At 38.1% G+C, this 25031-nt stretch overlaps 2 protein-coding genes across 2 annotated transcripts; both read right to left on the reverse strand.

Moving 5' to 3' along the window:
- Positions 1–1826: 1826 nt before the first annotated feature.
- On the reverse strand, positions 1827–9844 carry foxo3a (forkhead box O3A). Its single transcript, XM_052530407.1, has 2 exons — positions 8765–9844; positions 1827–5866 (listed from the first exon to the last, which is right to left on the reverse strand). The coding sequence occupies exons 1-2, from the start codon at positions 9332–9334 to the stop codon at positions 4496–4498; spliced, it is 1941 nt and encodes a 646-aa protein (XP_052386367.1). The 5' UTR covers positions 9335–9844; the 3' UTR covers positions 1827–4495.
- A 1019-nt stretch (positions 9845–10863) lies between these two features.
- On the reverse strand, positions 10864–17791 carry afg1la (AFG1 like ATPase a). The gene is made up of 13 exons (XM_052530409.1): positions 17639–17791; positions 16598–16815; positions 16445–16496; positions 16240–16341; positions 15424–15554; positions 15150–15249; positions 14172–14230; positions 13470–13552; positions 13002–13072; positions 12671–12771; positions 12451–12591; positions 12256–12372; positions 10864–11350 (listed from the first exon to the last, which is right to left on the reverse strand). The coding sequence occupies exons 1-13, from the start codon at positions 17745–17747 to the stop codon at positions 11222–11224; spliced, it is 1413 nt and encodes a 470-aa protein (XP_052386369.1). The 5' UTR covers positions 17748–17791; the 3' UTR covers positions 10864–11221.
- Between the last annotated feature and the right edge of the window lie 7240 nt (positions 17792–25031).

Here is a 25031-nt window from a genome sequence, read left to right on the forward strand (position 1 = left end):
AAATTGTCACAGGAATTCCAATGGCATCCCTTTAGGCATTCTTAGCACAATATATATATATATATATATATATATATATATATATATATATATATATATATATATATATATATATATATTACATCTGGAGAGCAAATAATAATGAAGGCAAATTAAGATATTTGATCCTGTAATTTATTCGTCTTTTAACCTACAGAGGGCGATGAAAATTCAGTCAAGTGACTCTTAATGTGCTGACACAAGCAAAGAGGACAAATCTGTCTCAAGTGAATACATTAAGTCATTAACAATAGATTCTTCTTTTTTATTTACTATATTTCAGATGAAAGAGTTATAATAATGATCTTATAAAATGCAAGACATCAGACAGCTTCCAGTTGAATGAGTGTGATGTTAATATGCTGCAAATCAAATATATATTTTGTAAAAAAAAATATATATATATATATCATATATGTCTATAATTTTCAACCTACTCCGAGAATCTTTCCAATCAGCTTGTTTTTAATGTTGAAGTCAAATCAGATCCAGCTTCTATGGATTTAAATAGCTCAACAATCCAAGTTGACTTGGATACAGAAGCAGCGATTGGTTCGCCGATAGCCAATCAGAGATCCCCCAACAAGGTGCTGCTGTCCCACTGATGAGTGCACAATGACGGCACATTTTACTGCTTTTGTCACTAGGGCTTGTTTTCTTCCCTGCAGAGAGCAGTAAAACATTATGAATGATTTTCTTAAAACACAATCAATCCCACTGATTGTGCAGCGCGCATGATTGCTACGCGTGCATGAATACACACTCATTTTGGACAAATATCAGCAATCGAATAACAACAGGGGCTCTATCAGAGTGAACATTTCATACATTTTCATAAGACAGGTCCCCTTGGTAACCGTGGACAATCTGGATGCCCTTCATAGAAGGATAAACTAGAAAAAGAAAAGGCTTGGCAAAGGTTTGAACCTTCTTGGAAGCTCTAGGCTGAATCCAGACACCAGTCATCTCTTTAGACCTGGTCAATTTGGGAAAGTGGTTAGAAGCATGGAACAAAATCCCAACCCTTAGAAAATTATATTCTGATTAGATTTTCGATGTTATTTGTTGCAATCCAAACTCACTTCACTTTCACTGTCAAGAACAATAAAAGCAACTCCATGTTCTGAGGTTATTTTTTAAACTGTCAAAACTGGGGCTTCACAGGAAGAAAATGGGGTGAGAAATTTGAATGCATGTGTTTGAGCAAATATGAGCCTCATAACCTACAGAATTTATAGTGTGAACCCTGTTCTGTTTTTAAAAAGAGTATTTTAGATGAGAGCTATGGCCTGGAGAGTAAGCAGGGTTTTCATTAAATTAACTCTATGTGCATTCATGAACCATAGAAAACCGTGCCACCAAAATCAAATAAATGAAAGGGTGTTTGTCAAATGACCCTTAGAGCTCATTGCATGTTGTTTGCAATTACGCAAATAACGGTTTAAAAGCATTACATTTTCCAATCTGGTAATCAGACAGATGCACAGGCATTAAAGAAATAGTTCACCCAAAAATGAAAATTTGCTGACAATGTACTCATTCTCAGATCATTTAAGATTTAGATGAGTTTGTTTCTTCATCTAAACAGATTTGGAGAAATTTAGCATTACGTCATTTGCTCACCAATGGCTCCTCAGGGTTGTCTTTAACTTCAATCTTTTGCTTCCAGGTAAAATAGATGTATATTGCTCCTTCCAGTGCTAAAGGGGTCTCATTTGAATGCACTACTCCTTTAAAATCACTTGCTTCTGTTACAACAAAATTAAAATAAAGACTACAGAAATGCATTGTGTTGTACAAGCTTTATTTACATGCACCTTGCCTTGCAGTATTTTGTGTACATTATCCAAATTGAAATACAAAGGTAAAGTCAAGCAAACATTGAGTGGACGATAACAAATGGCCAATTGTTTTGAGGTTTTACACACGCAGATTACGTTCTCACATTTCATGTTAATTCCCTCTTTAAGATTCACTTTCAAAATGAATAAAAAATTATTAGCAAAAAAATCTGAATTGAAAACATTTAAAGGCAGCAAATTATAATGCTGAAAAGGTATTACACAATATGAAGTAAACAAAGGTAAATCAAGCACAATCCACTTTTTATAGTCATCTTAAATTCTGAGACTCTGGCTGATAAAAAGCAGATAAAAAAAAAAAATCAGTGCTAAAGAAGCTTATGAAAATTATGGGCGTGAATCTAACCTTAACAAAAGGTACATTCCAATGTGATGTTAAAACAACATTAGGTGTAACTGCTGAAACATCTGCAAGTTGTCCCTGAATGGCACTACTATTTCATCAAACGGAGTAGCTGCATTACTTCTAATCAGCCTTGAATTTGGTTGTCTGGCATGTTCAAGATCAACAGTTAAATACAGTACAACATAGGAGCTTTCTTACATAGCTTATCCATACAGACTGTAATACTACAATGTGGCTGCCTTTCATTTTAAAAACTATACGGATGTTTAAAACACACTGCCATCACAACTGCTACACACTTTCCATTAGCACCAGCCATTGTGTAGATATATACACATAAATGCTGAGAATGTGACATGCCAGCCATATGTACTGATCCAACACAATTTCACTTAGCACCAAATGCGCTTAACTTCATTTTTTTTCCTGCTACAAATACACAAACATCTAGTGGTCCTTAATCAACGTTCCAAAATTGATAACTGTCAATATACCTTATCTGTAGAGCGAATCCAATATTTATGTGTATAGACACATATATTTTTAGTGTACAGCACATTCACATAAGCACTACGGGCCTCATTCATGAAATACAAGCACAAAAGAAATGTATGATTTAAAGAGAAATTTGTAAACCTACTTTTAGATAAATTGTTGCATGCATGTCAATGTACAGTAAATGCACAAAAACACTAAAATGGCATTGAATGCAACTATTTAAGAACTATTTAGAGATGTGTAAATTGTTAAAAGAAAAAACATTGATTTTACAAACCATTTATACAGCCATGACTTCATGAATGAGGTCTTATGTGTGTGTGTGTGTGTGTGTGTGTGTATATACATAAAGAAATACCAATATTTAGCTCATAATCTATCTAAAATGGTTGACTCCAGAAGTGATCGCAGTTTAGAGGTGGCGGAGATGCTCGTGTTCAAGAACTCAGAGCAAGATAAATGCACAGGTTGTGTTAGGAAATCCATAGGAAACATTGACCAACTAGTTTCATACAGCAGAACATTAAATATATAGCTTATCATCATATCATAGTTCTCTTTTCCATAAAAGGAGTCAACAATATATTGTTCACCGTTTTCACAAAAACACAACCTCTTCCCTTTTTTCAGCTTCACACACAAAAAAATAAAATAAAAATAATAATTATTGGAGAAAGAGACATTTTTCATGGCAATTTTTCAGACAACAGAAACATTCTCAAGAGTTTGTGTTGTAAACAAGCCATTGCTGCAATTGTCCTGAGGACTAGTTTGGCAAAAGGCAAGTGTTTGTTTCAAGGACTACAAATGTATTAATATTGATCACGGTTACGAGAAACTACAACAAACTAAGGTTATCTATAGACTACAGTTGACTTTCAATGGGGATAAAGTATCACAACGACAGGCCTAGACGAAAATGCAATGGTTTGCCAAAGTGACACTACCAAAAAAAAGAGAATATTTGTCATTTCTCTGCAGTGCAATCTGCCGTAGGAACCAGTTGACTAATTCACAATTCTTGCTTGGTTTTCAAACTGACCCAAATCTTTCCACACTCCCAAATGCTTTCATAAGAGATTCTTACTGTGTAGTCAACTCATACGCAGTGGTGAGTTTTCTAGATGGGATTCTTGGGTTCAGTTGCCCAAGACTTCATATACTGATAACCTTCTCTCCATGACCCTCCACTTGTTGTAGGTACAGTTGACCAAAGAGAATTCAAGATTCTCATTTGGTTTCTGACTGAACAACTCTTTCCACATTCCCAATTGCTTTCATGAAAGCCCGGTTTACTAATGAGTATTCAAGATATTTGATTGGTTTTCAAACTGACCCGACTATTTTCAAACTCCGAAATGCTTTCGGATTTTGTATTCTAGATGGACTAAGGGAAGTACTGTTGGCCAAGCCTTCATATATAAACAACCTTCTCTCTATGGTACTGCGCTTACAGTATTCCAGCAGCCGAGTTCAATACCTTGTCATTGGCGTTTAGATTAACCTGCAAGCACTTCAAGGTTAAATTTGTTGAAACTCTTCACAATGTCCATCAAACCAGCCTCAATCATGGCAATACAAAACATACAGCCACAAAACTACAACACCAACTGGGTAAATCATTGACATTGACTCATTCCAACAGATGTCAAGTAGCTTTTCTACAGCATAATGTACAGTTGCTTTGAAGTGGACAGTTGGCTCAAATGCAGTGTTCTGCCCCATCCCTACATTCCTGGGACTGGCTGGATCAACCTGGTACCCAGCTTTGGGAGGAGGTTCGTTTGGTACGGGAGAAGCTCCCTGATGTCAGGTTAGCATTCTGAGTGGAGATGAGATGCGAATCGAAGCTGAACTCCAGGCTGTCAGCATCCATCAGATCATTGCGGGTGATGGCATCCATGTCACAATCAAAACTGCCACTTAATGCCTCGAGATCCAAGTCAGATGGGAATTGGTCCTGAGACACCGACTGAATGGAGGTCATGCTGCCATTGAGACCTGCCAACAATGAATCGGAAGAGTTGAGCTGCATAGATGTGCTTCTGAAGGGAGACTGTTGGAGATGTTGCTTCATCAAGCTTTGGTAGTCTGACTCGCTGCTTGAGACAGAGTTCATCCACCATCCAGATGGCGACACCTTCTTTAGCCCCAGTTGTCCTACAGGCCCAGCCTGATTGGACATCATAGGGTCATTACGCAGCAACAGGGCACTACGACGGGCATTCTGGGAGGAAAGGGAGGCACTGGCTTGTGACATTAGCGGATCAGATTGAGTAAGAAGGACATCACTGTGACTATTGGACTCGGAGCTGAGCAAGTCCTGCAGACTTGGATCACTAAAGAGGGAACCGCAGGAGAACGTGGCCTGCTTGTTTTCCTGGATCGTTTGCATTGGAGACTGCCTCAGGCCAGTGACGGATGGAGGGCTAAACATGGAGTTGGTGCCATAGCTGCCAGAGGGAATTGCCAGACTGCTCCCAGAGCAGCTGAAGGTAAACACAGGGCTTCCCTGTAGGTTGGCCCCACTCTCGTCTTGGCCCGGAGACTGGGAAGCTGTCAGGCTGATGTTATCTAGAAGGTCATCCATTAGGTTGTCGGAAAGGCCATCGTTGAGATTCATGGTTCCTGCAAGATCAGCAAGACGGGGTAGTTCTATTAGTCCAGTGGATGGAGACATACTACTAGGGCTCGAGTACAGCATGGGCGACAGGGGCGAGTCATCATCGGGAACTTCATCCACCTCCAGGTTGGCCAGAATTGGGGAAAGGCGTCCACTTAGGGTGCTTGCATTAGAATTAGTGCGGGAACGGAAATCCGTCCAAGCATCGAGCTCATCGCTACTGCGGGAGGTCGGGCTGCCGGTCCATTTGGACAGGCTGGAGGAACTCTCAGAGCTTCCATCTTGAGTAGCCTGAAGAGCGGCCTTCTTCTTTGCGGCACGGCCACGGGCGCTCTTGATGAGCTTATTACTGTTGTCCATGGAAACAGCACGTCTCCGTGGAGCTTTACCCCCTTTTCCACCATCAGGGTTGACAATCCACCAAGAACTCTTTCCTGTTCCTTCATTCTGGACCCGGACAAAGCGACTGTGGAGTGACAGGTTATGTCGTATTGAGTTCTGTAAAAAGAGAAGAGTAGATAATGAGCTGTGCAAAATAAGACATGCCTAAAACATTCACATCTGGTTTAATATTAACAATCTGGTCATTAAGAAGCAGAATAATGGCCTAATGCTAAGTGAGGAACAATGCCACTCTGACTTGATTGCTTTAACCAGAGAATGAAGAGTCATGTGACCCCTCTGACCAATAGAGTCCATTTGTGTAGATCAAGAATTTAAAGCCTAGGTCTTCAACTCCTGCTGCTGTGGAACCATTGACCTGCGAAGTTCATTTTCAACCTGCTTGTGTTTTTTGAAGAGACCTTGATTAGCTGATTATTAGTTAATAAGGATATAAACAAATAAACAAGTAAATTAATTAAACAAAAAAAAAAAGAATATATTAGGAAAATAGCAAAGGACTGTTCTCATTTGAATTTCACACACACGGTTCAAACTGGTCTGGTCTCTGTGGTCAACACCAAATCAACAAGTAAATCAACCCACTCTATGCTGTCTGTTGGGCTGAGCAGATAATTGGTCTTCACTGTGCAATTCATCTGGGTAACTTTGAGTGTTCGGCTTTTGGCATTTGCAAAAAAAAAAGAAAAAGAAAAAAAAGAAGCTATTCTGTAGACACACCAGTGCAATCACTAATGAACCACCACATTTAGCAACCAGGATATTCAAGGTAGTAATACACCCTATGAACAATCAAAAATGCATCCTACTGCAGAGAAAGCTGAAAGATTAATGGAGAATTCCACACTTGTGTGAAAAGTTTAAGAGTGCAGTGAAGTGAAGCTGCATTAATGCGGACTGCAGAACAGAAGGTACAGCAATCCATAATGCAGCATAAATGGATGTGATAAAATTCAGAAGCAAGACATGCTTTTCATTTTTGATGAATAGTCAATCAGACAGAGTCACCTTACCAACCTGTGTCTGAACCTCTCAGAGTGAATAGGCTGACCTCATGACACTTCACTTCCATTAATGCCTTTTCTCCAAGTCCATTAATGAATTTAATTTAATACAGAACTTTCTCCTCTCCAAGAAGAACATGTTTCCTAACTCATTCTTAAAGTAAAGTATGCAAGCAGTTTTCCATTTTCTACTTTGTTAAAATGGCTAACTGAATTGATTGGATTGAGAATCTAATCTAAGACATCCATCAGATTGTTTGTTAACATTTATTACAAAACAGAACATTACCAACTAGACTTGGAATAAGAACAGTCAATCTTCAATGACAAATTGAATCAGTGTTCAAAGCAGTTAGAATAACTAATTTATCCATGTTTGATTTTCCTGCAATTGGAATAACAATTAAAACTGATATTTTTACATAGATATTTCACATACATTCTGTTAATTATATCCTAATGCTTTTGAGGTTAAAATCTTGACAGGTTTCATGAGATTTACCCCTTCATAAAATTTGCATTGGTATCCTACTGCTTAAGTAGAGTGTCAGATTATGTGAATGTATGTAGCACTGAAAAAATCCAAATCTACACAGGACCATGAAAAATTACTCAGAGGAAAAGAGGGGCTGAAATCATCTGAAAGCCATGATGCAGTCTCTTTTGAGCAAAGCACCACTCAGAACAGCACTGGAGCGCCGCCAGTTTACACACAATGCTGTCTCTCAGAGTCAAACACCGAAGCTCTTCACACGTTGCTACACACTGACCTACATAGTTTCCAGTCAGCTGATTGCTTCTTATGCTGTAGCCAAGAGCCAATCAGAAGTGGAGGTGGGGACGAAACCGCCAATGGCAACCCTGACACTGACGATATACCCATGGTTTCTGTTTTTTTCCTCGTTCAGTGGCAGGCAGATGCAAACACTCTGCACGATGGCTTTATCTGCACTGAGTACGGCTGACTGTTCCAACAATCTGCTTGGACCTTTTTAACAGAATCACCTATATGTCTGTTTTAGCAAATAGACAGGATTTAAACATTCAACCTACATGTTACTATGGACTGCTATCATTATGATGTATAAAATATACATTGGCTCTCAAATGATTACACAAAAACGGCAAAAGTTATTCAAATGATGCATATTGTGTTAATATTAAATACAACAAATTTTCAATATATAATATCATTTCTCAATTTGATTTATATGTAAATAAAGGAATAACAAACTAAAAATAAATGTTATATATATATATATATATATATATATATATATATATATATATATATATATATATATATATATATATATATATATATGTGTGTGTGTATAAAAATTGTATGTCTAGTTTGTGAAGCTGTCAAGTCATCTTTTTAAATGTGATATCTGCACAACAGCCTTACATCTGCAGGAATGCACATGGATTGCTCGAGCATCCATTAGACTTGATTTCATTCCAGGCCAAGATAATCCCTCAAATCAAACAGGGCTGATAAAAAATAAAAAAGTGAGCAGAGTATAAATCCTTTATTTTTGTTGTTTGTTTTCACAAAAAAATTTGCAATCCTAATGATCATACAAAGAATGATTAGTGAAACGGTTATAAATATTGCTGGGTCTCATTCTTTTCATCACACTTCAATAGTTTCAGCCATTTAAAAGCTCTTTATCAGAGGCACCTTCTTCAATTCATCTGCTGTAACGCCCGTTGGCATGACCACAACAGCATGCTCTTTATCAGCAAACCACGCGACTACTGTACTTGTCCACATTTCCAGCATCTTTATAGCACCCTGTAAGAACTGAGTAACTATAGGGGTGAATTCTGGTAAATTGGATACTTTTTGCCATTGAAATGTCCCAATTAACCTCAAAGCCACCCTATTAGCTGCAACAAATGGAATTTGAAAACATTAACAGTCCTGACATGCACTTAAAGCAAGACGAGGTTGTTAAAACCAGCCCGTCTCTTTGACCTGACGTACCTTCCATCCTGCAGAGCTGTTGCTGTCACCTTTGTCCTTGAAGTATGCCACATTCCGGACCATCCAATCATAAATCTGGGCCAATGTCAGCCGTTTCTCGGGCGAGCTCTCGATGGCTTGTGTGATGAGGTCAGCGTAGGAATAGTTTCCCCAGGCGTTCCTGCGGGCAGAGGATTTTCTGGGCTGCTGAGGAATCAGACCGTTGATGCTGGAGTCGTTGCATGCAGGCAGAGCATGTTGGGAAGATACAAGAGAGCCGTATGGGTCTTTATCACTGACGGCTGCACTGGTTTCTATAGCAGGAGCAGCATCAGGAGCTTGGTTTCCTTCTGTCACACTGACGGGATTTGATGCGCCTGCAATGCCACTAGATGCTTGTGCATCATCGTCAGTGCCATTTTCATCCACCTCTTCCTCAGGAATGATTCCCACATCTGCTGGTTCTGCTTTCCCACTATTTGACTCCGGTCTGGGCAGAGGCCAGGTGCAGGACCTGGGCCTTTTTTGGGGCTCGAAATCAGGGTCTATGTCGACGTCCACAGCCAAGGGCTTATCTATCTCCTCTGCCATATTTCTTCAACTTCTTCCAATGAATGATGTATGGACGGGTTTTCTGAATACAACAGCAGCAGTGGCCTCGTGCATGCCATCAATGGGTCACTTCTAGAGTGCACGTTTCATTGCGGGACACTTAGGGAATCGAATTGATGTCGTGAGATGTTTAGGAATATTTACAAACGCATCCATGGCCACTTCCAGCACACCGAAGTATTAGTTTATAAATCTCGTTAGATTTAAGCATTAAATAAACGACGAAACTAGCGAAAATGCCGCTATTCGACGCGTTTAATGAGCTTCCGTGGTTCAAAAGCATAAAGAATGGAACAGAGCCGACGGTAGATTTAGGTAAATTGTTGCATGACGTCGCGCCGCGAATGTGTTACATTGTAACATTACATCATAATGCGAATGTTACATTGTTTCGGAACGCAGCTGCGCGCCTTTTAAAATCGCTGATTTAAAGCGACCAGAAGGGCTGTACGTGCGCGAAAGTGTCCTCAAACGATCAAGCCATACCTCCACAGCCGTCCTGCTGCAAATCAGCACGAATGAGTCCTAACACACACACGATTTTTCCCAATAAAACTCCATGATCCCTGTTCCATGTCGGAGCGGAGCAGGACGTTGAGTCCCGCAACCCGGGCGATCCAGCACTGCCAAAGCCCCTAATGCGCTGCTGCTCCGCTGCAAACTACTGAGAAGAACAGCAACACAAAGAACATCCGCCCCCTGGAATCAGTCGGAGGAACTGCTTCTTAAAGAGCTCACCACCCAATATCACACACACGTCATCTGCACATCACACAGATATGCCATCGCAAAAGCTCTTATTTTATACACTCTCTCGAACAAATGGCTTCTAGACAGACTACGTGCCTTTCGATAGAAAGAAATAAGACGGCGTTCTCTTAAGAAAATGCGACTGGGGAAATAATAATAAAAAAAAAAAAACAGAAAATCTCATATTTCTAAAGCAAAACGAAAAAAATAACTTTTAGATTAAAAATTAAATGGTTTTAAGACTATTAAGAGTAGGCTTCTTATATGTATAATTCATTTAATGAAAATCAAGCATAACATATATATATAGATAGATAGATAGATAGATAGATAGATAGATAGATAGATAGATAGATAGATAGATAGATAGATAGATAGATAGATAGTTTTTTTGACCATTCATGCAAAGCTATTGCTGTTCAGTTGCAAGTCAAAAGTAACTGTGATTGCACACTTTTCTTCAACAAATCACACAATTTGAGGAATCATTCATGGACAATGTGTGCTACAGTCGAAATACACACCAAAATGTATTCCTTAAAATCTGGGGTTAGCTAAAATCCCTAATCCTAAATATGAGCTGATTTAGCAAGTACTTCCAATGAAACCACCTCCGACCATCTCTTCTTCATTAGAACAAAATATACATGACTAATTTTCTCATTTTATGTTTTGGACACAAATAATGATGAATGAACCACATCAACATCACAGACCTGAAACAGAAGCACTAGAGAAAGCTTCAGAATAATCAGACATCAATAAAAATCATTTTAATGCAAACAATCTTAAATAGGTTGCATATCAGCTGTTTGACAACTATGGGTTGTCAATAAAATATTCCACAAACCATTTTTATAATCAGAAAGGAGCCTGATTTCAAAAAACATCTGTAGCAAACTTCAACAAACCTTTGCATTCTTTCAAGACCAAACCTCAAAAAGAGGCTAGTCATATTTGCATGTGCGTTTATAAAGTGCAGCATTATTCCATACAGTTCTGATTAAAATACCGTCCTCACCAAATCAAAGTGGAGTTGATCCCAGAACCTCATGAGAGGCTGAGTCTTATGATAGTTGAGATGGCCGCTGTACATGGAGTTAGTAGTGATAAAAGCTACTTAGAGCTCCGATCTCCTGCAACCCAGTACTCCTCTGTTTGCATCTCAGTAAGGCGAGACACAGTCCTCTGGAACGCAAACACCTCCTCTTCTCCTGTGAAGATCGCCAGTGAGCTGCCGGCATCCTGATGCATTGAAAGAGAAAATTAAATCACTGCCGCCCATTAATGTGAAGAGATTGTCACATCAAGGTTAAAGATCAAAGGATTCTTAAAATCCTGCTCAACCACAGGTCAGCCAAGATGCAGAGGAGTTTGTTTTCAATAGAGAAAGAAAGCAATGTTACCGATTATGGACTGTTTTAGACAGAAGCAACAAATTGAAGTTAAAAACATCTAGTTTTAATTTTATTTTTCTAAAAAATAAATAAAATGGCTTCACAAGAACTGTGAACTGAAGTGGTGTGGATTACCGTGATGTTTTTAATAAGCTGTTTGGACTCTCATTCTGACGGCACCCATTCACTGCAGAGCATTGTGATTCAAGTGATTCAAATCTGTTCCCATTAAGAAACAAACTCATCTACATCTTTAAGACCAGTAAGAGGTTTTATTTTGGAGTATTTCTTTTTTTTTTCCCAATAATTTCATGACAGTTTAGCACACCCCACCTACCATAACGAAATCAAACAATCTCAATAGTAATTTAATGACTCTCTTTCTGCCAAGTCCTATTAAGCAACAAAGGTTTGGGGTCAGTAAGACTATTTAAAAATAAATTAATACTTTTACGCTATACTATGCTAAAAATTCAGCTTTGCATCACAGAAATAAATTATATTTTAATATTTATTCAAATAGAAAACAAGTATTTTAAATTGTAATGATACTGCACAATATTTACTATAGACACTTCTTCCAGAAACAAAGAAAAAAATAATCTTACCAACTCCAAACGTTTGAATAGTATAAGTATTGACAGATATAATTTAATTGGCTTCTCTCAGATTTATAATAGAATTCCAAAGCCAACATTCAGGTTCCTTATTTAATTCTCAAAAAAATTCAATAGGAAATAGTTTGTAAATTACCCTTGAAATGCCCAGATCATCCAATAAAACATGAGTGTCGTGATGGTCATGATGGTCGTGATGTTCATGAACAAACAGATCATCTAATGGAGCTTCGGCCTGCAGCACGACTCGAACCTGTGGAGATATTCCACCGAACTGTGAGAGGGACCTTTAAGACCTTCCCACAGAAATCACAAGTGTTTCACGACCTACCTTGTGCTCATACAGTGAATCAATGAGAGTTATGAAGCGTCTGGCTTGCGTCTTCTTGTTCAAAGTGAGCAAAGGAATGTTTCTGATGAAAACTGTGTCAAACACAGCAGAGATCTCCAGGTAGTCGCTAGCTCCTACAGGCTAAAAGTAAAAACAACACAATACTTAAATCAGTTCATTTTAATGGAGGATGGTGAAACAACATAGGAAACAAGCTTACTCGATCACACAGCTCCTCAAAGGTGCAGTCTGCGATGGTCCCACATGCTTTGGCAAGTGTCAGTATCCTTCCATGTACCTTTAGAGATCTGGGCCGAGTAACTGTGATACAAAAAACCTAATCAAATTTACATAAAATATAAAAGTTCAAAGAACAAAATTCTGGATGCATTACACACACATAATGGAAACCTACATTCAAATCTGTAGCAATATGACAACTAATGGGCTGCCATAGAAATTCTTTTGTTAGGGTGTTTTTTACTGTTAAACCATCAGCTAATTAAACAAGTGTGTTTTGTTATTTAGCAAACACATTACAGCCAACTTACTGTCATTCTGTTTGAAGGCCATCTCATCGAACAGCTTATCGAGTGTTGCATCAACATCAGGTTCACTGGAACTAGATCCAGAGATATTTAATAAATAATTGATCACTTCATAATAGTCTTTTTATTCATTAATACTTGGTCAAAGCAATAACATTTACTTGTCAAGCCAAGCATGTGATGCTTTCAATGTTAAAATAATTTTTGATACCCCATCTTAAGACAACAGGAGCGATTCATATGAGATTCAAAACATGGAGCTTTCTGACTTACCCAGGCAACACTGGGAGTTTGGATTGTTTGAATACTTTCATTACTTTTGCAGCTCTTTTTTGGCATGGAAATTTCACAACTCAACATGTTTAAGATGCATGTCTTTGATTAAAGAAAGTAGTGAACTTGCATAACTGATTAAAAGTTGACCACTAAATTAATGCAGCATCTCATTTTGTACAACATTAATTTTCTTACAGGTAGAAGAGTTTTCCAGCTGCAGGGCAATTTCTTCTCCGATAATCTATTCCAGAATCCAGACGTAGTGTTTGGCAATACTCCTATTTAAAAGACATTTGACCACAGCATTATCTGAAGCACTTCTAACAGAAAGTAACTTAACCTACATTATCATTTGACCTTATTCCCAAATGTTCACAAGGACATTAAAAGGAATAATTCACCCAAAAATGAACATTTGCTGAAACTTTACTCACCCTCAGGCCATCCAAGATGAGTTTGTTTCTTCAACAGAACGGATTTGGAGAAGTTAGCATTGCATCACTTGTTCACCAGTGGATCCTCTGCAGTGAATGGGTGCCGTCAGAGTCACAAACATCACAATTAAAAGAAAAACGTTTAATTTCACAAAACAAGAATTTATGGACATGAGTGGTGTTGATTACTTCAATGTTTATTGTGATGTTTTTATCAGCTGTTTGGACTCTCATTTTGACGGCACCCATTCACTGCAGAGGATCAATTGGTAAGCAAGTTACGCAATGCTAGCTTCTCCAAGTCTGCTCTGATGAAAAAACAAACTCATCTTGGACAAACTGAGGGGGAGTAAAGTTTCAGCAAATTTACATTTATCACTGAACTATTCCTTTAAGTACAGTACGTAACACCAATAAACATCACTTATATTTCAGATAATACACCTGCTGCTGAAGTGCTTACCTTTAGCACAGCAATGAAAGGCACAAAGTTCACCCTTTGTAATCCATTTTTGTACAGATCTGTAAAACAAGATATTGTGCTCAAACAAACTGGAAATTGGGAGCGAAGACATACTGAAAGAAACTGCACATTGTGTGATGGCTTCACTGAACAAAAAAAAAAAAAAATTGTGCATGATTTATTTCAAATCAATCTTCAATCAGAAATTGCTAGTAAACGTCATAAAAAAAATCTAACAGAAAATGCAAGTAACACATTGAATTAAAGGAGTCATGACATGTTTTACCATATCTTATCATGATATACTATATCCCTGAGGTGTAATTATAATAGTTTTTCATCCAAAACGCTTTTGTAATGAGTCATTTATGACCTTTTCCCACCATTTCTCATCCTCTGAAACTGAAACGGACTGAGGTCAGTGTAACCGCCCACTTTTATGATTGGCTAACATCATTGCCTATGCATAACGGTTTTAAAAATAGTTTTTACATAAAATACATTACTTACGGTTTGTGGCATCATTGTTGGGTCCAGAACAGTTGGCACAGCCTGATCTTTAAGCAAAAATATTTTGGCAAAGCCAGCATCAAACTGCGATTTTTGTCTCAAAACAGTCAACGGTGAAATGTACTGAACACACGCAATAAATTAGCACGGTCCTGATTGGGACGTTTACTAAAAATAAACAGAATCTATTTTTCTGTGATGTCGGGATCCTTTGGCAGTGTCTACAAACATGTTATTTTTCCACAGCCAGGAATGACACAGAAATCTTATTGTAAACAATGACTCCTTCAGTAATGAAAATTATGAAACTTGCAGGATGTATTAAGCATACAAAGACTTCCTCTGTGTCAAAAGATCAAGGGAAATTTGGTTTCTCATGTCATGACCCCTTTAAACATGACATTTTTAAACAGAAAGGCTGTTAACAACTACACTCAGACTAGTTTAGCTGGATTCATTGCTTCTTACCATCTGGAGGCCGATTGGACGTTGCTACAACTACAACCCCATTCAAGAAGAGGTTCTCAAAGAGCTGCTTAAGAATCATGGCATCTGCAATATCAGTGACCTAATGAACAGAGAGAGCAAAAGAAACCTTAAAAATCAATCCTGATTATTCTCTGTAACCCTTTGATTGTCACTGCATGGATTTGAAAGATAACTGAAGCAGATCTCAGTACACTGAAGCGATCACAAAGCTTGATTAGATTTCAACTCAACAATTACTAAGTAACACATTCACCTGGAACTCATCAAAACACAGAAGGCAGGCCTCCTCGCTGATTTCTTCAGCCACCGGTGCGATAGGATCGTACGCCTTCGCCATTTTACCCACTTTTCTCTTGGGCAAACTTTGCTTGAGCCGATGGATCCCTATATAAACATGAGTCCAACATCTGAGTAAAAGCAAATAATTGTGACTTTACTAATTTTCAAAAATACAAAAAAGGTGCACACGTTCCACAAACACAAACAGGGCTCAAGCACAGAACACAGGAGACAAACTAAAGCAAAGAACAGACATAATGTCCCATTGCTCCAAAAAATTTTTTTATTTATTGCAACGTCTCGACCAAAAGGACTTCGTTTCCATGCCTGACAAACAATAAATAAAAAAAATGTATGGAGCAGTTATATCAGTGTGTGGACATTTATTATTTATTTATTTTTTTTTGCATCTGTTTAGAATTGATACGCAGTCACTTTGGTGCTCTGTGAATATTTCAGTCACTCATTCTTGTTAAATAATGCATTTTGAGCCATTTTCTGACTTTAGCTTAGATAACATTGAAGATATACAGTGCCCATTTCAGACCACAATGAAAAATAATAGTTATGTTGGTGAGAAAATGTGTTGTGTCAGTGGTCTAATATTAACCAAATGTTACGAGGCTGTCACAAAATCAATTCAACTAATAGTTAAATACAGTAAAAAATAAGTTAATAAATCAGCCAATTAATTAAAAATGACCAAATTAACCTTACAAATTATCAGTGCACAAAACTCAATAAAAGATATATTTACAATCAGCCAAAAATAAATCATACACAAACTTACGTTTATGTACATCCAACATGAATCCATGAAAATGGACCCTTTTTTTCTTCACAGTCTCTACATGATCATAAAACATATCCATAACCATAGTTTTCCCTGTGCCTGAGAGAATGAAAAAAATGTGAAAACAAGCATTGATAACAAAACTGAGCATAACAAGACAACAAGGTTTGACTGAGCCACAACATGATGCCACAGAACTTACCAACATCTCCATATATGTAATAACCTTTTGGCGGCTTTCTCTTGGAGAAGAACTGTTGTGGAGGTAAAAGAAGTGTTAATATAAGTGCATTTCAACATCTGCAGGGTGTATTTTGGCTGCTTTAGCCCACACACGATTTTTTGCATGGTTTACCTTTGAGAAAAGCGTTGAGTGTTCGTTGCTGTACCCTCGAAGATCCTTTTGCATCTGATCCAGTTTTTCTAAAGCGGCTCTCTGCTGCAGATCTTCTCGTAACTGTCCATCTCGAATGAGACTGTTGTAATGCTCCAACGGTCCACCAAAACTGCTTTTTGGAGAGGTTGTGGCACTGGGAACTTCAACCGTCTGCGACAGCACACCTGTGGCAAGACCTGCAAGACAGAAAAGAGCTGCATGAGATTGAGATGAATGATGTTTCATGAGTAAACACGAATAAAACAAGATCAGCGTGGCTGCACCTTATTCAACACCAACCTGCTATTTCTAGTGATTATATGTCACAATGGTTGTACTTCACTAACTATTTGTATGTTTTTAGTCATTTATCAGACGCTTTTATCCAAAGCAACTTACAAATGAGGACAACAGAAGCAATTAATTGTAGTATTAAAATAACTAAAAACAGATCCAAAACTAGAAGTTAAAACAAAAAACTCTCCATACACAATTTAAAAATAAAGAAATACGATAAAAATGACAAATGCATGAATATTTCAAAATTTAACATGAAGAATAAAGCTAAAAACAAAGGTATAGGAGTATAATTATGTATAATGATAGGTCTTTGAATAAAGAGTTCAGTTTTAACAAGGGTTGTTGTCTGTAGCATTGATTTTAAAAATCTAGATCAACAAAAAGGATAAATTATGTAAATTATGTCCTACAAAATAAAATTACGATATAATCATAATAGATTTTGAATCACAGTGACATGCATTAAAGACAAGAGTCAAGTATATAAAAAATAAAGTAGTTAAAGAAGACTACGAGAGTATATACACCACTAAAGTGGCGAAGTAGATCTTGAGAAAAATTCATTTTTAACATTACGTTACTCTTATTTGTCCTATTTAGAGTCGAACATACTGGGTGTTCTTGTCTTGTCACAATGTCAGTGTCAAAGAGGAAAGACGAATATAATGACATTTATCACATAAGCATTCCTGTCATTCAAATGTCGTTGAAAGCCCTTACCTCTTTTAATACAGCTGACAATATCAGGCAAATCTGAATTCAACAAAAGCCTATTTTTTACACATAAATGAAGTCCATGCGCCACCAAGGACGCTTTACCGGCTGCCATGATGATACAAAATGCGGAAGCTTTATTGAAACTGGGCTGTGGGCAGTGGAGAGGTGGGCGTGGTCTATATATAGCTCATGAATATTAATTAATACGTACATGTCCCCTCCAGTTAGCAAATAACGTCAGATAGACCTAATTTATATTCATGAGTTAGCGTGATTTGCTAATTCGCCTACTCACTAGTGAAAGGGCCAAAACGTATGAAACTGTTTTGTTAACACATATTTATTTTAGTTTTAACAGCACAAACGGCCTGCTCCTGTCAATATCATCATGTGTTCAAATGCAAGCATTTGCTGTGTCCCTATACGAACTTATTCTGGTGAGGAGAAAGAACACACTTTTGGCACATATCAGATCACTGTCAGAAACTCTGGGTGTGCATATGAAAATCTGGGTGAGCCACATTTATTGTCAGATTACTGTGCAAAATTATGGGATAGTATTTTTGTCACACTGCTTCCGTCCAACCATACTCCTATAGTGTTAATGTGCAGGTCGTGTCAAAATGTAGTTAATTGTTAAATGTAATCATTTTCTTCCAAATACGATAATTTTGAACTTCTGGTACGATACTTGGACATTTCCAATCTCGCAACACTGTCTGTTGATGTTGGGCCCGGGGAGGGAGAGACATCCTCATCAGGTGTCACCATAGGCCTTGTGTCCGGCTGTTCATCAAGCCAAGGTTTTTTGCTAAAAAAAAAAATTAAGAAAGGAACTCTGCAACATATTGCTAGCTAGCAATGTGAAATCAAAAATTATCTGTTTATATCATAGACTGCTGGGGTCACAGTCAGCTGCTGTTTTCTGATTGGTTGGCAGTCCGAATGTCAGCAGATATATTTAAACAAAAATAATTTAAAATGTATATTACATTTTAACATTCTTAGCATTATTGCACCATATATTGGATTCTTATTTCTGTGCCCCTGAGAGTATGATTTAGAATGTTCAGATTCAAACAGATTTCGCGCGTTGGCTTCACTGAGCCAGAGACTGACCGCTCTGGCTCAGCTATTGTTGTTTACTTAGAATATATATATATTCTAAGTATATTGTTGTTTACTTATATATATATATATATATATATATATATATATATATATAAGTAAACAACAATAGCCCAAGTTTAGTAAACTTTTTATTGAGACTATAAAAAATAATTCTGCATCTATTTTTAGGTGTGCCAGCTGCCACCCTGGCACACCTGTGGCTACGCCACTGTAACAATGGATGAAAAGTTTAGAGCCCTACTGATGATTAAGTCTAGAGTGTGTCCACCTTTGTGTGTGGGTCCATGTACATGCTGAATCGACAGGTACACTTACTGCTTCGATGTCCAGATCTGAATTTAAAAAAAATCTCAAACATGCTACGATCTGAATCAACCGATTCGCGAACAGGCTCCGAAGTGCCGATCTGAATCCACCGAGTCGCGAACAGACTCCGATGTCCCGATCTGAATCAACCGAGTCGCGAACATGCTCCGAAGTGCCGATCTGAATCAACCGAGTAGCGAACAGGCTCCGAAGTGCCGATCTGAATCAACCGAGTGGCAAAAAAAAAAAAAAAAAAAAAAAAAAAAAAAAAAAAATATATATATATATATATATATATATATATATATATATATATATATATATATATATATATATATATATATATATATATATATATATATTCTAAGTAAACAACAATAGCCCAAGTTTAGTAAACATTTTTTATTGAGACTATAAAAAATAATTCTGCATCTATTTTTAGGTGTGCCAGCTGCCACTGTGGGTGGCACAGGCACACCCGTGGCTATGCCACTGGTCGCAACCTGTCACTAATGTCAACTGCCATGTGAATCATCGTCACAGTTAACATTCTCCACATTTAATTTAATTAAACTTCCTACCGAGAGAAAAGAAGCAGCTCGTTGATCTGCCAGTCGTGGGTCTTTATGTGGAGATCTCTGACATAGTCTTTCTCTGCTCGCGTGATGAAGCATTTAAAAGTAAATGGCCATAAGGCAGTGGCGTAGCCACGGGTGTGCCAGGGTGCACTTCGGAGCATGTTCGCGACTAGGTTGATTCAGATCGGCACTTCGGAGCCTGTCCGCGACTCGGTTGATTCAGATCGGTACTTCGGAGCATGTTCGCGACTCGGTTGATTCAGATTGGCACATCGGAGCCTGTCCGCGACTCGGTTGATTCAGATCGGTACTTCGGAGCCTGTTCGCGACTCGGTTGATTCAGATCGGGACTTCGGAACATGTTCGCGACTCGGTTGATTCAGATCAGCACTTCGGAGCCTGTTCGCGACTCTGTTGATTCAGATCGGCACTTCGGAGCCTGCCCGCGACTCGGTTGATTCAGATCGGCACTTCGGAGTCTGTTCGCGACTCGGTTGATTCAGATCGGCACTTCGGAGCATGTTCGCGACTCGGTTGATTCAGATCGGGACATCGGAGTCTGTTCGCGACTCGGTTGATTCAGATCGGCACTTCGGAGCCTGTCCGCGACTCGGTTGATTCAGATCGGCACTTCGGAGCCTGTTCGCGACTCTGTTGATTCAGATCGGCACTTCGGAGTCTGTTCGCGACTCGGTTGATTCAGATCGGGACTTCGGAGCCTGTCCGAGACTCGGTTGATTCAGATCGGGACTTCGGAGCCTGCGTTCGCGACTCGGTTGATTCAGATCGGCACTTCGGAGTCTGTTCGCGACTCGGTTGATTCAGATCGGGACTTCGGAGCCTGCGTTCGCGACTCGGTTGATTCAGATCGGCACTTCGGAGTCTGTTCGCGACTCTGTTGATTCAGATCGGCACTTCGGAGCCTGCCCGCGACTCGGTTGATTCAGATCGGCACTTCGGAGTCTGTTCGCGACTCGGTTGATTCAGATCGGCACTTCGGAGCCTGTCCGAGACTCGGTTGATTCAGATCGGGACTTCGGAGCATGTTCGCGACTCGGTTGATTCAGATCGGCACTTCGGAGCCTGCGTTCGCGACTCAGTTGATTCAGATCGGGACATCGGAGTCTGTTCGCGACTCAGTTGATTCAGATTTGCACTTCGGAGCCTGTTCGCGAATCGGTTGATTCAGATCGTAGCATGTTTGATATTTTTTTTAAATTCAGATCTGGACATCGAAGCAGTAAGTGTACCTGTCGATTCAGCATGTACATGGACCCACACACAAAGGTGGACACACTCTAGACTTAATCATCAGTAGGGCTCTAAACTTTTCATCCATTGTTACAGTGGCGTAGCCACAGGTGTGCCAGGGTGGCAGCTGGCACACCTAAAAATAGATGCAGAATTATTTTTTATAGTCTCAATAAAAAGTTTACTAAACTTGGGCTATTGTTGTTTACTTAGAATATATATATATTCTAAGTAAACAACAATAGCTGAGCCAGAGCGGTCAGTCTCTGGCTCAGTGCCAGCCAACGCGCGAAATCTGTTTGAATCTGAACATTCTAAATCATACTCTCAGGGGCACAGAAATAAGAATCAAATATATGGTGCAATAATGCTAAAAATGTTAAAATGTAATATACATTTTTAATTATTTTTGTTTAAATATATCTGCTGACAATCGGACTGCCAACCAATCAGAAAACAGCAGCTGACTGTGACCCCAGCAGTCTATGATATAAACAGATAATTTTTGATTTCACATTGCTAGCTAGCAATATGTTGCAGAGTTCCTTTCTTAATTTTTTTTTTAGAAAAAACCTTGGCTTGATGAACAGCCGGACACAAGGCCTATGGTGACACCTGATGAGGATGTCTCTCCCTCCCCGGGCCCAACATCAACAGACAGTGTTGCGAGATTGGAAATGTCCAAGTATCCTACCAGAAGTTCAAAATTATCGTATTTGGAAGAAAATGATTTAACAATTAACTACATTTTGACACGACCTGCAAATTAACACTATAGGAGTATGGTTGGACGGAAGCAGTATGACAAAAATACTATCCCATAATTTTGCACAGTAATCTGACAATAAATGTGGCACACCTAGATTTTCATATGCACACCCAGAGTCTCTTTTCTGGCTACACTACTGCCATAAGGATATTTAGAAAAGTTTAAATTGTTGTTGCAGATGGGAAAGAACACAGGTAAAATAAATAATTTTACCAGGTTAATGTTGATTATTAGTATCTTCAGCCCCTTTATGACCGTCGGTTGCGCACATTCGCCATGTTTGTAGTTTTTAACGGGTTTTATTCGTGTTTGTAGTTCTGAACTGAATCCTTCGCCAAAGCGCAGTGGGCAATTGTGGGCAATATTAGCCAGTAGAGTATGCACGGATCCACACTTAAAAAAAATCTACCTGAAATATTAGACCATTCCCATTCTGGGACGTTTGGCATACTCTTCATGCTTTGGGACACACTTATTCTAATCTCACATAAGGATATGAACATTGGAATGCAGGGATTAAAACCAGGAAGAGCCACGTGTTTTTTCATAATTTCTAAACATTTCTGCAGATCTTGAGTGTAGACCAAATCTAGCTCGTATAAGTATTACAGAAAAACACCATATTTATTGGAGTAGTTGAACTATGTGACACCAAACAACTTCCCTGTGCAAAGGATTATGGGGGCCTGAAGTGTACCCTTAGAAATCCTTCATTCCGAAGGGACCTTTGAAGTGGCCGGTTTTCAGCACTTCGGTTTGAAACGACTCTTCAATTTGGAGGCTATAATTGTTTTCACTCTTAAGTGCCCTTCGGAGGGTGTTATATATCTTGCTTGGAATGCACTGTGTATGTTTCTGATCAAGGGTTCTGCAATATTTTTTCTACACGTTTTTAAATGATAGTTTTATTTTGAATGCTAATGAGGTAAACATCATTTAAAGCGTTTGTTTGTTTGATTTTACTTTTGCAATAGGCTTACAGGTATATATTACAAAAACAATTTTTGAACGTATTAAATGGGTATGTTCTTTCCATTTCAATGCAGTGTTGTTTCTTCTTTGCGGCTAATATTACCCATGATAGTCTGATGTGTGCATCCATGTAAAATCTTTCCATGTGTGGAAAGATTTTATAATGAGTTAGCCAGATGCTCTTATTAAAAATACAGTTATTGTTGACATATATAATGACAGCCAGCAGCCTAGCCATAATCCCATCTCCTCATCCTGCTAAAGCAGTATATTATGGAAGAACGTTTTATGAACATGTGGTGGGAAGCAGCCCAGGATCTGGATGCCTGTTTCCATGACAACAAGGAACGGCACGGCAACTGGGCAGCATCATGAACACTGAAACACCTGCTTTGGCTTCATGACATGCTCAGGATGATGAGACGAGCAACTCTGCCGAAGGTTTCCTGAATGCTTTTGACATTATTTTCACCATAGCCTTCTTTGCTCTTGACTGGAAGGTAAGATGAGAAGGTTATCTTTATTTTAGCCATGCTCGTTGTATCTGATTATGTGTAGTGCTTCCATTCTTTGTCTATAGCTGCTTAATGCAGGCTCATGCTGAACAGTGTGAATGAGATGGATGTGTATGTGTGTGTGTCCATGGGAAAAGCACTTGTCTTCACCTGCACTCAAAGCTTTTGTCTAATAAGAGTAAGCCTCAGGCTCCTATAGAGATGTAGTTTGGGGGAGGGTAAAGAATAATGCAACAGAATCTATCTATCTATCTATCTATCTATCTATCTATCTATCTATCTATCTATCTATCTATCTATCTATCTATCTATCTATCTATCTATCTATCTATCTATCTATCTATCTAATTATCTATCTATCTATCTATCTAATAAAAAAGCATGTTTTATAGAATTTTTTTGTTGTTAATATTTTTATGAAAAAATAAATGACCATTGCAAAAAATAAAAATAAAAAATATATAAAATCATTATACAAAAACATTTGTCAAGGTTTTTGGAATGTTTGTGTTTTACAAGAAAGTTCTATTTCAGTCTTCATTTGATACTTTTTAAAGATTCTTTGATGCATAGAAAGTTCAAAAGACAAGCATTTAATTTATACAGAAATCTTTTTTAATGTTATACATGTATTCACTGTTACTAAACTTAATGCATCCTTGCTGAAAAATGAATTGGAAAATAAAATATTTTCTCACCTGATTTTTTTTTTTTCAAAGTTCAAAATTTCACATTTTAATTCAATGTGTAACTTGTCATTTCTTTGCAATTATTGACCAAATAGCAATACCTGAATGAAAATTGTTCTACTGTTTTTGCAAAAAATCTTCACACATTTTCGGAAAATATTTTCACTTATTTTTGCACAGTAAACATTTACTTTTAACTTTTATTTTATGAGATTCACTAACAAGCACCTTTCAAATTATAGGTCAGATTACAAACAAGTTGATATGTATGATTCCCACACCCTTAAATCAATTAATTTCCATTACTTAGTTGCTGGTGATTACTGTATATGCTTTTTTTTTATGTCACTCTAGAAACTTCCAATACATTTTCCAGGTCTGTTAATTATGTAATTTACATGGAAACACAGATGTCCTCCACTCCAAAGTGGAGTGAAGGTAGTAGTAACACATTATGACAGAGTAAACCCTCATGGTCTATAACCTTTCATGTCAATATTCTCTGTTTGTTGTCTTTAGATCTAATGTGTGCTCTTGTGGATTCAGCACAAAGATCAAACAACATGAGTGAAATGCAATCAGCTTCATTGAACAGCTCATTCGGCTCCAGCCAGACAGGAGTGATACCGGACCGCTTCACGGAGAGACAATCATGGTTCTTTTAAATCACTATCTTCAGTCTCTCCTTGCAATGAGAATAGTTGAGAACAGGATTTAAGCTTAGTCCTTTCTAAAGACCATTCATTCGGCTCAAAATTGATTTTCATGTGGCTACAGTGAATTATATTTCTATTCTCTGCACCGCTCTTTAAAGCAGCTGCTGCATATATCCATCACGGCTGTTATTGATTAAATGTCAGCTGACCCGGTGGAGCATCTTCTTAATTTTAATTAGATATTATGGCTGTATATTGAAAGCTTATCCTCCCATTGGCAGCTGACGCCAGGAATGGTGATGTCACCTCCATAAACAAGCACTATTCCTTTACCTGACATCAGCTCAGTGCTGTCTATTTTAATATAATGTTCAATTAATGAAACATTCTAATTTCTTAAAAAAAAAAAAAAAACTTAGTTAATGAACTTAAATTCCACTCAGTACAGGAGTTGGAGTTTTATTGGAATTGGATGAATTGAATTGCAATGACAGGAAGGGAAATTAATCTAAATACAATTCTAAGAAAT

The sequence above is a fragment of the Carassius gibelio genome, chromosome A17, assembly GCF_023724105.1.
Source record: "Carassius gibelio isolate Cgi1373 ecotype wild population from Czech Republic chromosome A17, carGib1.2-hapl.c, whole genome shotgun sequence".
Taxonomy (NCBI): domain Eukaryota; kingdom Metazoa; phylum Chordata; class Actinopteri; order Cypriniformes; family Cyprinidae; genus Carassius; species Carassius gibelio.